At 30.7% G+C, this 15,559-nt stretch overlaps 2 protein-coding genes across 2 annotated transcripts; one reads left to right on the forward strand and one right to left on the reverse strand.

Moving 5' to 3' along the window:
• Nucleotides 1-190: 190 nt before the first annotated feature.
• On the reverse strand, nt 191-1,696 carry LOC105964422 (protein FAR1-RELATED SEQUENCE 4-like). Its single transcript, XM_088817988.1, has 2 exons — nt 1,420-1,696; nt 191-1,227 (listed from the first exon to the last, which is right to left on the reverse strand). Exons 1-2 carry the CDS (start codon nt 1,694-1,696, stop codon nt 191-193), a joined length of 1,314 nt encoding a protein of 437 aa, XP_088674114.1.
• Nucleotides 1,697-3,654: 1,958 nt separating this feature from the next.
• LOC105954512 (protein cornichon homolog 4) lies at nt 3,655-5,905 on the forward strand. Its single transcript, XM_012978181.2, has 4 exons — nt 3,655-4,051; nt 4,374-4,555; nt 5,441-5,563; nt 5,663-5,905. Exons 1-4 carry the CDS (start codon nt 3,980-3,982, stop codon nt 5,694-5,696), a joined length of 411 nt encoding a protein of 136 aa, XP_012833635.1. The 5' UTR covers nt 3,655-3,979; the 3' UTR covers nt 5,697-5,905.
• Nucleotides 5,906-15,559: the final 9,654 nt, after the last annotated feature.

Below are 15,559 nucleotides of genomic sequence, written 5' to 3' on the forward strand. Positions count from 1 at the left end.
ACATATAAGTACTGCCGAAATTTACTGAAACAATATAACTGTCACTGAAAGTAACATAGAATTACTGAAGAAAATTATTGAAACAATATAACTGTCGCTGATAGTAACATAGAATTACTGAACAAAAAAACTGTAAGCATTCATATATGCAATCCCAAAACTGTCAAAAAAAAAATTAAATAGTAGATCTTCAAATAGCTTTGTTGCAAGTCTTCTTGTTGTGATGACCAATCTCTTTACATCTTCCACACTTGATCTTCTTCTTGATATTCTCACCACGAGATGGAATCCTATTCTTTTTTGGTCTTCCACGTCTTGTCTGGCAAACTGGAGGTCCAACAGGTGGCTGCTCAACTTTTGTAAAGTCCACCATAAATGGGTAAATAGAAAAAGAATATGTAGATCGGAAATTGCAGGCATAAAACAAGGGGTCAATGTACCCATATCTTTCACCAACGGGGATATTCTTGAGAACCACAGCCACATGAGAACAAGTGAATCCTTTAAGCTGCCAATCCCGACATGTGCACGTTCTAGCAAACAAATCCACAATCTCATGAGAGTCTGAATGCACTTCAAAGACAAATTGATTTGATTTTCTAATAGTCCATGTCCTCCCGTCTTCGACAAAACTGCTTAAAATCATTTCCATCTTTGGACAAAGCATCGTAGTCCAGCGACTCGCTTCTGCAGACCTCTTGCAAATTTTATCCATCATATAACCCTTAATGCTGTCAATCATATGGGTAATCAGCAAATGTCGGAATTTCTTTATTGTACCATTCCATGATTCCACAGCATTTGAATACAGCTCACCATACCTATGCCCTTCAAAATACGCATTTGCCCAATTTTTAAAAGGCAAATCTGACAAAAAATCAACAACTTTCCATGAACCATCAATTTTGAATTTCTGAAGTTTCTCATGAAAGATTTCCTTAGTGGGAGCATACGCGCATGCTATCAACTGACTAACTAGAACATCTCTATAACTAGAGCTCATTCCACTCAACTTATACCTCAAATTATTCTCTAAATGCAACAAGCAGAATGCATGGTAACAATTAGGGAAAATATTTTTAACATCTTCCAAGATACCGTGCTGCCGATCGGATACGAATGTCAAAACACGATCTGAGCTAATGCAAAATTTTAAATGTTCCATGAAATAATTCCAGTTTGAATCATTTTCCTCACGCACAACGGCAAATGCCACTGGATAAAGACCTGAAACACCGTAAAATCAATGTAAAAAAAAACTTGTCATTTCATGAACTCTTGGTCTATAAACCTTATTTTACTGCCATAGACAGTAAAACTTATTTTACTGTCTGTGACAGTAATATAACCTTAATACACTATCTATGACATTAACAGATATGTGGGACTGAAATAAAGAATGTAATACAACAAAATTACCATTTCTTGCATCTTTCGCCATGGCGCTCAAAAGAATACCTTTGTATCTACCATTCAGAAATGTTCCATCCAAAAAAAGAATCGGACGACAAAACATAAATTCGGACAGACAAGCTCCAAAACTGAAGAAAAAACGATTAAACGAGTTATGCTTCTCATCAACTTCCAGGTGAAACACACTGTCTGGATTGCAACGCCCAGCTTCTTCAAAATACACTTTCAGGTACGAATAAGATATTCCATCATCTCCAAACACAAAACTCCGACTAGATTCCATAGCTCTCCATGTTGTATTGTAGTCAATATCAATGCCATAATTCTTTTTGGCGTCATGAATAACGTCGTTAGTACACAACAACGACTTATTCTGAATGTCCTCCACGATTTAATCAGCTACGAGCTTAACGCATATTTTAACCTTCTTGACAGCACTAAATGCCGACTCACACGTGTGATTTTTCTCATATGTGCGGATAATACAATATTCGGTTGAAGGTTGAATTGTAGCATGAATTCTCCACAAACAATTTTTCTCCTATCTAAGCTTACAAACTGCAGTCACTCTCTTCGTATCGTTTTTGATAAAATCGAATCCAAATCCAAGCTCATACGCAAACTTAGCCAAACATATTCTAAATTCTGAACGTCCCCCACGGAAAACTTGTCCAACATCGGTTATCAGATTTATCCAATGTGAGCTCAGCAAAGTCTTTCTGGGGGGCAATGGAACGTAATGTGTTGCATGGGGGATTAACTGCTGCTTCAATTGCAGCAACAGGTAACACACTCGACGAACCTACCATAGAGCTGTAACTAGTATCAGACATACCAAGAGATGCATGAACTTGCTTCACAACAATTTCAATCCTCTGAATCGACCATTGTTCCACAATAATAAATAACCCTTTTACATCTTCATCATCGTTGATTGAAAAAACACAAATCTCAGAAACAGAGTACGATAATGACAGGTTATCAACACTTAAAGAATTCCATCTTGAACAAACAAAATGCACAAGATTGGAAAAACTCATCCCTCTTGTAAAATCTGTGATCGAACAAAATGCACCATATCTAAACAACAACACAATCGAACTAGTCATCCTGCAATTTCATATAAAACATAATTATACTGTTAATAACAGCCACATTACTAATACATCAAGTAAATCTCTGTGTGCATTCAATTATACTGCCAATTACAGTATCATTATATAAACACTTGCAAACAAACATAGGAAAACATAAAAACACTGCTGCCAACAGTCATATTACTAATACATCAAGTAAATCCGCGTATACATTCAATTATACTGCCAATGGAAGTCAAAATACATTAACAACCAGCGAAATAAACATACACATGCAATTATACTGCCAATCGTACAACATTATATAAAAATAAAAAAAATAAAAAAATTAGCGTGAAAACAAAAATACACAACAAACAAAAAACCACAATTCTGTAAACAGTCATCGAACACCCATACATCATGGTGTTCAATTTACTACAATTCAAACTATACATATAGCGATGTTGAAATTTGTAACTTAAAAAAACATTCGCATGCAGATAAAAAAAATTGACACACGTTCGTTGAAAATAATATGATCGGCGGTAAAAGTACACGACGGCCGGCGAAAAACGACGGCCGGCGAGAAACAGGTAGATGCAGCTCAGTTTCGAGATATAGAGTTGCAGAGAGGGATTCGGGGGGAGAAAAGAGAAGAATCACGCAGAATTCATAAAAAACGAGCTTAGGGCTTTTACATTAAATACAGGGGCAATTATGTCCGAAAAAAGACCCTTTCCTTGATTTTAAATAAACTTTGAAGTATTGGGTTTATTTGCGAAACAAAAAAACTGAATGTCCCTATTTTAATTAAAAGTGCTCTTGTCATGGGTCTTTTTGTGACTACCTCCCTTAAATAAAAGGTATTTTTTTTGGCATCTCTAATTTACTCAAAAAATAAATAAAAATAATAATAGTAATAATAATAATAATAATAATAATAATAATAATAATAATAATAATAATAATAATAATAATAATAATAATAATAATAATAATAATAATAATAATAATAATAATAATAATAATAATAATAATAATAATAATAATAATAATAATAATAATAATAATAATAATAATAATAAATAAATAAATAAATAAATAAATAAATAAATAAATAAATAAATAAATAAATAAATAAATAAAATAGTTAAATAAGTATGACGTTGATGGGATATTCGCATAATTTCCCTCTTTCTATTTTTGCATAATACCGTAGGCTGACTTTTACCTAATTATTCCAAAATCAAAAAAAGCTAGGTCGTCGCACCCACCTGAAAAAATTCTGCCGGTAGAGATTCAGTTTCCGATCAGCTCACCGATTCATATCTTCCGAAATCAAGCACCAGGGCGCTAACCTGCGCACCTGGCGCTCTTTATCACATTCTCCCTCTTTCCTCTATCTTCAACCTACCTCTCAATACCACAACACATCCAATAATTCAAACCAAAAAAAAATAAAAAAAATTACATAAAAGGAGGAAAATATGGGAGATGTGTGGGCCTGGGCTCTCTTCTTCTTCATTCTAATCGCCCTTGTTATTATGTTAGTTTACCAGGTATTAATTTAATTTAATTTTTTCTTTTACAGATTTAATTTCGTTTGCTGGGAAATTCGATTTTCAATAATTGCCGGAAAGTTTCAATTTTTAATTTTTTTTTATGTGAATTTGTATTAATTTGTTTGTTTTTTTGGATCATGTAGTAAATCAATTGAAATTGAAATATGATGTTTTAATTTCAAAATTACGAACTATAGTGTAAAAAATTGGGAATTTGAGATGAATTAGTACTGATTGCTTTGTGTAAGCAATTGTTACCTTCTTTAGGTATTTAGTAGAAAAAAGGGGGTTGACTGAAGCTGTTGACTTTTTTGTGCAGCTCATGTGCTTGACCGATCTGGAGTTCGATTATATCAATCCGTACGACTCGGCGTCTCGAATAAACAATGTGGTTTTGCCTGAAATCATTACCGAAGGGGTTTTGTGTTTGCTTTTCCTTCTAACGGGGCATTGGGTCATGTCGCTTTTCTGTTTACCGTACCTCTACTACAACGTGATGTTGTAAGATTTTCACTTACCTTTCACTTTTACCCAAATCGTCTCGAGTTAAATAAATAATTATATGTTTTGTACGAATATATGCATGCATCGTATACTTATGAGAGTTGCATTACGGTATCTATTGATTGTCTGGTAGCATGCACGTGCTTCTTTGCCGAACGAAGCTTTTTCCGAAGTTTCATTTCATTGGCTTATTTAATAGCTCTAGTCTTTTTCCCTTTTCCGGATATTAATTTTTCGTTTATTTTCTTGACGTTTGACTCCTATGGGGAAGTGTGTTTCGGATTCTTGAATAATATACAGTAGAAACTCGATAAATTAATAAGCTCGATTAAGTAATAGTTTCTCTCGGTCTCGACTCGGTGAAAATGTGTTAAATTATTAACTCGATAATTTAATAATTCGCTAATTTAATAGAATTTCCGTAGTCCCGGCTGTATTAATTTGTAGAGGTTTAATTGTAGAATGCATGTTTTTATATGTATATGCTCGCTCTGTTGTTGTACTGTATAGCACAGAGTGGTATTACAAAGCATTTTCATTCTCCCTCGATTTCTCGAAAATTGAATCAAGCACACATTAAATTACATGTTTTTTTAGTGAAGTCCTCCTTGTCCAGACTGAGGGGGCCTGGACCTCCTATCAATGTATTAATACGAAAATCAAAAGTCATTTACAACATAAATTAGAATTCGGTACGGATAAAAAAGAATTACGACTCCCTTGTAACAAATCTCAATTGGAATGAAAACCCTAGTGGGGCCCGCAAATTGAACCTCGGGTTTTTTTTTTTAAATCACAAATTTCTCTCGAGATTTTTACACTGTTAATTAAGAAGTAAGCACGAGTCTATACTGTTCTTGAATTGTTATTTTCTTGGATCAGGTATCTTAAGAAAAAGCATCTAGTCGACGTAACCGAGATCTTTAACTTGCTAAATTGGGAAAAGAAGCAACGGCTTTTCAAGCTCGGTTACGTCATACTTCTTCTCTTCATGTGCTTGTTCTGGTGAGTGAAAAATCTGCATCCGTTTTCAATTCGCCGTAAAAAAAGCCTTTTTCTTAAAGAATTCGTTTACTGATCAACATAATATTAATTTTCGTGTAGGATGATTTATAACGCACTCGAAGACGACGAGTAACCACCACGACAGATTTCTCCGGTGCTTTTGATGCACTTTTCAATTTTTGCAAATTGTAACTTAGAACTTTAGTTTGAGGCTTAAAGTTGGCCTTATTTAATGTTGTTTGATTGTAAACCTGTAACAATATATAGATAAGTTAAAACAGTTTCAGGGTTGGTTCATTGGTTTTGTTTGCTATTTAATTATTGAATTTTGAGGTTGTCTTTCCTCTTTTTTGTCCCACTGATGTGTAAACTGAGGACATGGTTTTAATGCAATGCTGGATATTTATTTTTTCGGGTTAATTAAATACAAATTGCACCCTTAGCAATGTCGTTAACAGTTATTTTTTGGATTAAATACAAATTGCACCTTTATATTATTACCAATGTCGCATATACGCCTTTGTATTACAAAATGCGACAAAGTTACTCTTGCCGTCAAGCGATGTTAAAGAATCTGTCTCTTTCAAATTTGACCGAATATTGCGCTAGATGTTGAACAATTTCGGACGAAAATACCCCTCTTATTGTATATAAAAGGTGTGCCTCTTTCTTTTTTTCGTTTTCTCTTGTACTCAATTTACTCTCAGTTTTTGTCTTCATGTTTCTTCCATAAGTTTATTTTCCACAACCTAATAATTTCATCCAAATTTTTTGAAGAAAAAAAAATTATATTCTAAAAATTATTTATATTTTCCTTTTAAATTTATGACATTTTGCAATTTTGTTCATCGCCTAAAATTTTCACCCAAAATTTATGAATTTCTTTTATTTTAGATAATATTCAGGGTTAAATGCAATTTGCTCTCCTATACTATCGTCAATGTCGCATAACCTCGATACAACCAAATGCGACAAAATCGGCCCTCATGTTACCCCATGTTAGAAAATCTGTCACTTTCCATTTTTGACCGACCATAGCACTAACTGTTGGATAATTTCTGACGGATATACCCATCTGGTGGTGTACAAAAGGTATACCTCATTCTTACTATTGTACTAAATGTATACCCCGTTTATTCTCAATTTTTTCCATAATTTTATTTCTCAGCCCAAAATTTTGAAAATAATTTATATTCTCGAAATTCTTTATAGTTTCTTTTTAAATTTCAAAAATTTTACAATTTCGGTTCCCATCCGAAAATCTTAGTTGTATTCTTTTAAATTATATATATATATATATATATATATATATATATATATATATATATATATATATATATATATATATATATATATATATATATATATATACTTTTTTTTTAATTTTCTAGAATTTTCTTTATAATTTCTATTTTTAAAGTTTATAAAGGCATCTCCAATGGAGTAAGCAAAACGAGTCTTTAAGTTTCATTTTAGTGACCCAGTTAGAGACTGGAGGTCTCTAAAGAAAAGTCATTTCCAGTGAGGAGTTCTATAAAATTATGGGCGAATGGCAAAGAGGCCCATAACAAAGGACTTAAATGACATAGGTCCAGACAAAAAATAGTCTTGCAAATAAACCCATACCAATGTCTTTTGTCTAAAATACCATCCATATTATATTTTTTTATCAATTTCATCCATTATAATTTATACTATAACTTTCTCAATATTAAACATTGACCCCGGATTTGAACAAAGATATTACATTAACCACCATTTTCATAGTTTTTTGAAAAAATAATATTCTTTTTTCAGAATTTTATTTTTCCGGCCAGATTACGGCATTGACTTTTTTTTTTAAATTTTTTTCCGACCGGTCAAACGCAGTTGACTTTTTTTTCTATTACTATGTTAACAACAAAATTATTATCTAAAATAGTAATATTGAATATCAAAACACTAATATTACTAATATTACTGTCCCAAACAGTAATATTGCTGTCTCAAACAGTAAAATTACTGTCTCAGATAATAATATTACTGTTTCAGACAGTAATATTATGAATATTACTTTCCCGAACTGTAATATTACTAATATTACTGTCTCAAACAGTAACATCATTGCATGAAACAATAATATTACGGTCAGAGACAGTAATATTACGATCGATAGCAAAATTGCAGGCCAAGACGATAAAATTAATTAATACAGTAGAATTACTGTCTCAGACAGTTAAATTACTGACTCGGACAGTTAAATTACTGTTGGAGACAGTATTTAGCAGCCAAGATAGTAATATTGATTAAAATAATTTTTTTTAAGAAAAAATAAATTTTCAAAACAAAATAAAAAAAGTCAACGCCGGAGACCGGCGGTTAACGGAATTTGACCTGCCGGTAAAAGAATTTCAGAAGAAGAAAAAAAGTTTTAAAACAAAAATCAACGCTGGAGACTAGCGGTTGACCTGCCGGAAAAATATTTCAGAAAAAAAAAAGTTTCAAAAAAATCAACGCTGGAGACTAGCGGTTGACTTGCCGTTGACGTATATATTTTTTTCTTCCTGATTTTTTCGCCGTCGGTTTCCGGTGTTGATTTTTTTGATTTTTTTTCTTTAACATCCTTTTGCCCCCGTTTAAACAACAATATTGATGTGGTTGACAGTAATATTAACTGTATTACTGTTAAACATAATAATATTAACTATACTACAGTTTAACACAACAATATTGCTATATTAATCTCAAGTACAGTAATATTTGGTCAATTATATATATGGCGTAGAAGCCAATTTGATTTACACAAATGGTGTACTTTTTTCGTGTTTACCAAATTGGAGTAAATCATATTCATTAGTGGCGATTTCTGATGTCTTGGTAACTGTCATAAACGATTACTGTTGCAGATGAATTTTAAATGTCGGAATTTGGTTAAAGAAAAATCGCATGTGGTAAATGTGATTTACACCATTCTTGTAAACTATGTAAAAAATACACCATTCATGTAAAATAACTCCACTATTACACCATTTATGTAATTAACCCCACTAATATTAACAGAATAAAAGTCATTATTATTTTATTATAAGTAATATTAATATGTTGACATTTCAACAAAGGTAAACATAATAAAAAGCGAAAAGAATTAATATTAATGTGGTTGACAATAATATTATCGTCAATCACAGTAATATTATCGTGTTTACAGCAATATTACAATAACAGACAGTAATATTATTACGTTACTCCTTCAACAACTCAAACAAATCAAAAAATCTCAAAAAGTTAATAATATTGATGTGGTTGACAGTAATATTATTGTGTTTACAGTTATTTTACTGTCAACAACAGTAATATAATTACGTTGACTTGTCGACAAATCAAGCAAAACTAAAAAAAAAAAAAAAAACCCGAAAAAATAATAATATTGTCGTTGACTCTAATTGTACTGTCAACGACAGTACAATTACATAAATGTCGACAGAACAATTGTATTGATGTACTGTCAATGACAGTATAATTACGTTATTATACTTCCAGTGACAGTATAATTACAGTTAATGACAGTATAACTACGGTCAACATTTAGCAGCGGGCGTACAAAAACGAAAAAAATAATTACGAGAAAAAAAAAATTACTAAAAAAGTCAACTCGGAGAGAGGCGGTCAATGCCGAAAACCGGCGGTGGAAAAAACAGACCAGAAAAAAAATATTGAAAAGTCAACGCCGAAAACCGGCGGCAAATTAATTTCAGAAAAAAAAAAGGCAAAATTGGATTTTTGTGGTAAAAATTGATTAAATTGGGGTTACATTTAAGAATTGGGGGTAATTTTGACGTATACATTAATTTTTCTTTTATTTATTATACATATTAAAGAGATAGAGCCTCGAAACCTAGAATACTAAAAATGGTTGGTCAGGACTTATGCACAAAAACCCAAAAAAGAATACTAAAATAATTAACTATCTAGTTTTGTTTGCTTATCCTATATTAGCAATAAGGTATATACATATTTAGTCTACAAATCTTATAGGTTCATGCATGGATTTTTTTGGCGGCGTGAATTAAATAGAAAAAAAATTATATTTTGTCACATTCGTTTATAATTCTATATATTCCAACAATTAGTTGAAAATGTGACATGACTCATAACAAACAGCTAGCTGAAAATCGACATACACATTTGGTTATTCAATTTTAAAGATAATTGCCGAAATCATAAATGTTCACATATATAAATATATTTTAGGGTAAATTACAACCACACCCTCAACCCCTTAAATTTAGTGGAATCTTCGAGATTATATGGAATATTATCACTTTTGTACCCGTTTTATCCCATTCGAGCTCTACATTTTGAAGCAAGATGATCATAATATGTGTTTTTGGCTTGTATATATCAGATTGTGGTGCATCAGAAACTGTATTTTTACACAAAATGAGTACGAAGTAGAGCACATTCCACGAAATCTAGACGATTATGTTGAATTTGACACCATAAGGGTGGAGGTGTAAGAAAAAATCATAGTTGAGGGGGCTAGATGTAATTATCCAAACAAGAGGGGTTTTTTGTAAATTGACCATACCTTAGGGGGGTGTTTGTAATTTACCCTATATTTTAAAAGTGTTGAATTTTTATTTGAAAATTCTATTACCTCTACTATATAATTGAGGAATCAAGCTAGGATGTGAGTTTCATCTTACATTCTTAGATGAATTATACGTTTTGGATTGTGTGAACCTATGTCAATGATGTTGCTATGCATATATTTTATTACCATAATATTTTGCAAATTTAGGACATATTTTTTTTGTTATTCACAATGCTTATTATATACGAGAATCCAAAATTTATAAAAATTAACCAAATATTTCATCTTCTTGCATGAATAACATAAATCCAGTCATATTCACAAATGCATTTATGATATTTTATTATAATTCACTTACTCCTAAAAGCAAGCAATTATAAAGTTTATTTTTAATTCGACAACTTTTCACTCAGTCAAAAAATATATATACTAGTTTTGGACAGTAAAAGCAATATTTATTTTTCCTATATTTGCTCATACCTTCACCATTAATGACATATTTTCACCGCCCTAATTTGCCCTTGTGGACTCATTTCCAAACCCTAAACTTATTTATATATATTTGAATGCACATTTGCCTTTTCACTTCATATTTCATAGCAAAAATCTAAGAGGCATATAGTGAATTAGTGTGTGCCATTTGAGTGTGAAGAAAAAAATTTACAAATAAAATTAGATAGAAACCATAAAGTTGGAGATTGGAGGAAACTCAAATAACCAACATAAGGATACCACAAGAGCATCCGCATCCGCATCCGCATCTGGTAAAAGTTGCACACAATAAATTTGCTATCATTTTTATTTACTAATTAGATAAAATCTATATGAACAATGTTAATTTGATTTTTTCTTGTATTAGCAATCTAACATTCATGGTCTTAATTTAACTCTTTGGATCAACTTTTTTATTATTATCTTATATAAATACGATTTGAGATTGCAAATCTTATAGATATTTCATATAGAGACTGTTGTTTGAATTAAACATAAATTATTTTTTTGTCGGCTTTCGTATCCGATCTATTTTGATTACTTTTATATTTGTCAAGTTACATTATTGATTAACTTATGGTTTGTCGGCGCACGACACGCGTTAGTTTACTTTATTTGATTTTGCTTTTATGTACTTGAATTATTATTTTTCCTTTTATTTTTTATCTTTTTGCATGATATATCTTATGTAGATACGTCACAAAACAAAATAGTATTTATGTGCTTTTGTTTTAGTAAATTTTAAATCAAAATGACGTTCATGATGCAGAAAATAGGATTGGGATGGAAAAATTGGGAAAAGTCAATCTTAAAACAATTCTTTAAGTAAAATTAAATATTATGTTACATCTTATGGATTTTATTTATACATGTCTCTCACACACACACATACACACACACACACACACACACACACACACACACATATATATATATATATATATATATATATATATATATATATATATATATATATATATATATATATATATATATATATATATATATATATATATATATATATATATATATATATATATATATATATATATCCATGAGGTGTATTAATAACATAAAATGTGAGATGATATATAGGTGAAGTGTAATAGAAGAATAAAAGTGAGAGAAATTAATTGTATACATAAGTGCAAAAAAACAGAGTAAATATGCATAGTTCTCAATATTCTTTTGTTGTTGAAACTAATTAAGTGCAATAAATTAGGGTTATATTTGTTTTTTACATAGTTGACATACCATTATTTGGCTATTTTATGCATCGATGAAGAAAACAAAAATTGCTCCGAAAATGTAATAAAAAATTTATTCAATTTTAAACATTAACATTTTTTTTTTGCCCTGGCAATTAGATCAATCAAATTGCTGTGTGTGTGTGTGTATAGATATATAGTATAGTTTATTGAATTATTAATGATTTTTATCAAATTACTATTTTTCTGAATTAATGAGAGTAAGAGAAGAAAGTCGTTAAATAATATTGGGTTGCATTTACTTCATATGCTGTTAAATAAAAATATACAATTCATTCATTTCAGGTACAATCAACCCGGAGGTAGTAGCCACCAACCTCCCCGCAATAAATGTCGGCGATCAAAATCTAGCGCCACCGCAAGGCTACAGGCGCAAGGCAGATCTGTATATGCCGATGACCAACATCGTCCGAATCTTACGTAGGGCGCTCCCACCCCATGCAAAAATTTCCGATGATGCGAAGGAGATTATCCAAGAGTGTGTCTCAGAGTTCATTTTCTTTGTAACCAATGAGGCCAATGAGAAGGCCCACCGCGAGTACAAAACACCAATCTACCCGGAAGATGTAATCGACGCCATGGCCTCACTGGGGTTCGATGACTACGTGGAGCCCCTGACAGTTTTCATCAATAAATATCGGGCCGAGGATCCCGAACGCGCAACCTCGATCCAGGTTCAATTGCCGATGGCCATGCACAACGTCGCCCAACAACCGTCGGCTGCTTCAGTAGCTCCACCAGTTCCACCACCATCTGAGGCGCCAATAGTGATAATGGATGATGGGCCGGTGATAGTTCATTACGACGAAGAAGTGGACCCCGATGAGTATATATATTAGGTTTGCTGAAGTTATTAGGAAGTACTTTTTGAACGATTAGGGGTACTGGTGGTGACGGAGAAGGCTCCCCTAGCAGTGGTGGCGATTAAACCGTTTAGGCTTGTTCGGCGAGGTTTTTCTTTTTAATAAAATACTAATGTTCTAGTTTGCAGCGGATGTTGTGCAATAACTTTGGATCATTTTAAAATTTACAATTTATTTTGATAAAATCTACTAGTTTGCGAAATAATCAAAATTCTATTATTTAATTACGACGATCAGATTTTAACTTTTATATTATGATTTATTAAATCTATTTTGTATATATTGTATGTGCATCAATTTATGGAATATTAGGATTGTACTAACTACTAACTCTGCACCTAAAACAAATATAAAGAATTGATGATTAAGTAGTTTTTATGAATCGGACCAAATCAATTCTCTTATAACTTACCCTCATTAGGAGAGTTGGTACATAGTCTTACCAATAGGGTAAACGGTCTAGGGTTCGAATCCCCCTCGAAATATTATAGTTGCGAAACATGAATAATATAAACTTTCTTGTCAACGTTTCCTCCTCAAGGTTTTGAAGAAGATAGTGTTTTTAGAACTATACCCAATGTTTTTATGCTTGTTGCGACGGTGTTAATTCGTTCGCCATGCGGGTTATTTCTACTCAATCATAAATAAAATTGGTGAAAACTTGAAGAAAAGATTTGGAGATTATTTAATCTTGATGAGTTTTACTTACAATAATAATAACTAGCATTTTTCCCCGTGCGATGCCCGGCATATTATTTCAAGAGGGAAAAAATAATCAATTTAATACATAATAAGAAAATATAGTACACCAATATAGTAAAATTTAATAATGTAATTTCTTAATATTTTATATAACATTAGTTCTGTTAAGGGGAAAATACAGTTTGCACCCTTGAACTATGAGGGTTGTCCTAAATACCCCCTTGAACTACAAAACGTGACAACACGCCGTTTCTTTGTAATGACGTGGCGAATTGACTTTTTTTATTTTTAATCCTTTTTTTTATATTGTAATATCTTTTGACGTTTTTAGCCTCAATTTATTATATCTACTTTATTATATATATATATATATATATATATATATATATATATATATATATATATATATATATATATATATATTAGCAAAGTTAATTAAAAAAAATTATTATTAACTCATATTACCAACAAATACACTAAATTAAGCCAAAATGAACTTAAAAAAAAAACCATAAATAGAGCTTTCTCATCTTCGACCGAGCAAACCCCAACAATGGCAGTAAATTTGGATGCCTCTATTTCTTCAAGATCTCAGCCCAGTTAGTATTATTCATAGCGTCTTTTCTTCCATTCCATATGTGTATCATGTGGCAGAATCAAAGGGGGCCTCAGCAAGCCTTTCAGCCACTTCTGCCGCTTCCATTTGTGTATCATGTGGCAGAATCGCCGATCTCCGCCTACATGCGGTTCCTGCACCTGTATTTGGCCGGTTAATCAATTTTGGGATATCACTAGCTTTGGATGGAGAAATGGAGAGAGGATTGTGACGGGTGCGATGTGGGGAGGTGTTTGGAAGGGAGAGAAACGTTGGGTAGGGCTGGTACAAATTTTGTAAATACATTTAAGGGCAAATAAGTAAATTCACATAAAAGTTAACGGTGTTAGTGTTCTGAAGTTGACCAAAAATAACATGGGGCGTTTTGTTATGTTTTGTAGTTCAAGAGGGTATTTGAGACAACCCACATAGTTCAGGGGTCCAAACTGTACTTTCCCCTTTTTTAAATCTTATATATTAAGATTTATAATCCAAATATATAGATTATGAAGATTTAAAAAATCGAATTTCTATCTTTATCCTTAAGATTTGAGATATATTGATGAAAAATAGGAAACTGATAATAGTTGAAAATTAGTTGAGAAAAAATATTAAAAATATATAATTACAGAAGTACCATTAGAGTAGGATTCTTCACTGTTTAGTTTCAATTTTGATGATTGTTAAAAATTGTATTTAGAAATTAGTAGAGAAAAAATATTATCTTATATATAAAAGAAAGAAACGCTGGGCAACCCTAAGAAACCCTAATGTCATTTTTGTAATTATTTATTTTTAATATTTTTTTTACTAATTTTCTAATTATATTTTCAACAATTATCAAAACTAACACTGAACCGTGAATAATCGTCCTGGTTTCAATCTCCTATTTTTCATCAATATATGTATATCTCAAATCTTAAGAAATAAAAAAAAAATCGACTTGTTAAATTGATCATTTTTTTTCACTTTTAAAATCCGATCCCGTGCATCGCACGGGAAGAAAATGCTAGTAAATAAATAATTACAGAATACCATTAGGGTTTTTTTGGGTTGCCGAACGTTCATTTCTTTTATATATAATAAAAATAAAAATAATAATAATAATAATAATAATAATAATAATAATAATAATAATAATAATAATAATAATAATAATAATAATAATAATAATAATAATAATAATAATAATAATAATAATAATAATAATAATAATAATAATAATAATAATAATAATAATAATAATAATAATAATAATAATAATAATAATAATAATAATAATAATAATAATAATAATAATAATAATAATAATAATAATAATAATAATAATAATAATAATAATAATAATAATAATAATAATAATAATAATAATAATAATAATAATAATAATAATAATAATAATAATAATAATAATAATAATAATAATAATAATAATAATGATAATAATAATAACAATAATAATAATGATAATGATAATAACAATAACAATAACAATAACAATAA

Source organism: Erythranthe guttata, chromosome 5, assembly GCF_056151865.1.
Source record: "Erythranthe guttata isolate IM_541 chromosome 5, IM_541, whole genome shotgun sequence".
Lineage (NCBI taxonomy): Eukaryota > Viridiplantae > Streptophyta > Magnoliopsida > Lamiales > Phrymaceae > Erythranthe > Erythranthe guttata.

Coding starts and splice junctions, on each gene's coding strand:
- LOC105964422 (XM_088817988.1), bottom strand. CDS start 1,696: ATGGAATCTAGTCGGAGTTTTGTGTTTGGAGATGATGGAATATCTTAT. Junction 1,228..1,419: donor GGCGAAAGATGCAAGAAATG/GTAATTTTGTTG, acceptor ACGGTGTTTCAG/GTCTTTATCCAGTGGCATTT.
- LOC105954512 (XM_012978181.2), top strand. CDS start 3,980: ATGGGAGATGTGTGGGCCTGGGCTCTCTTCTTCTTCATTCTAATCGCC. Junction 4,556..5,440: donor CTCTACTACAACGTGATGTT/GTAAGATTTTCA, acceptor TTCTTGGATCAG/GTATCTTAAGAAAAAGCATC. Junction 5,564..5,662: donor CTCTTCATGTGCTTGTTCTG/GTGAGTGAAAAA, acceptor ATTTTCGTGTAG/GATGATTTATAACGCACTCG.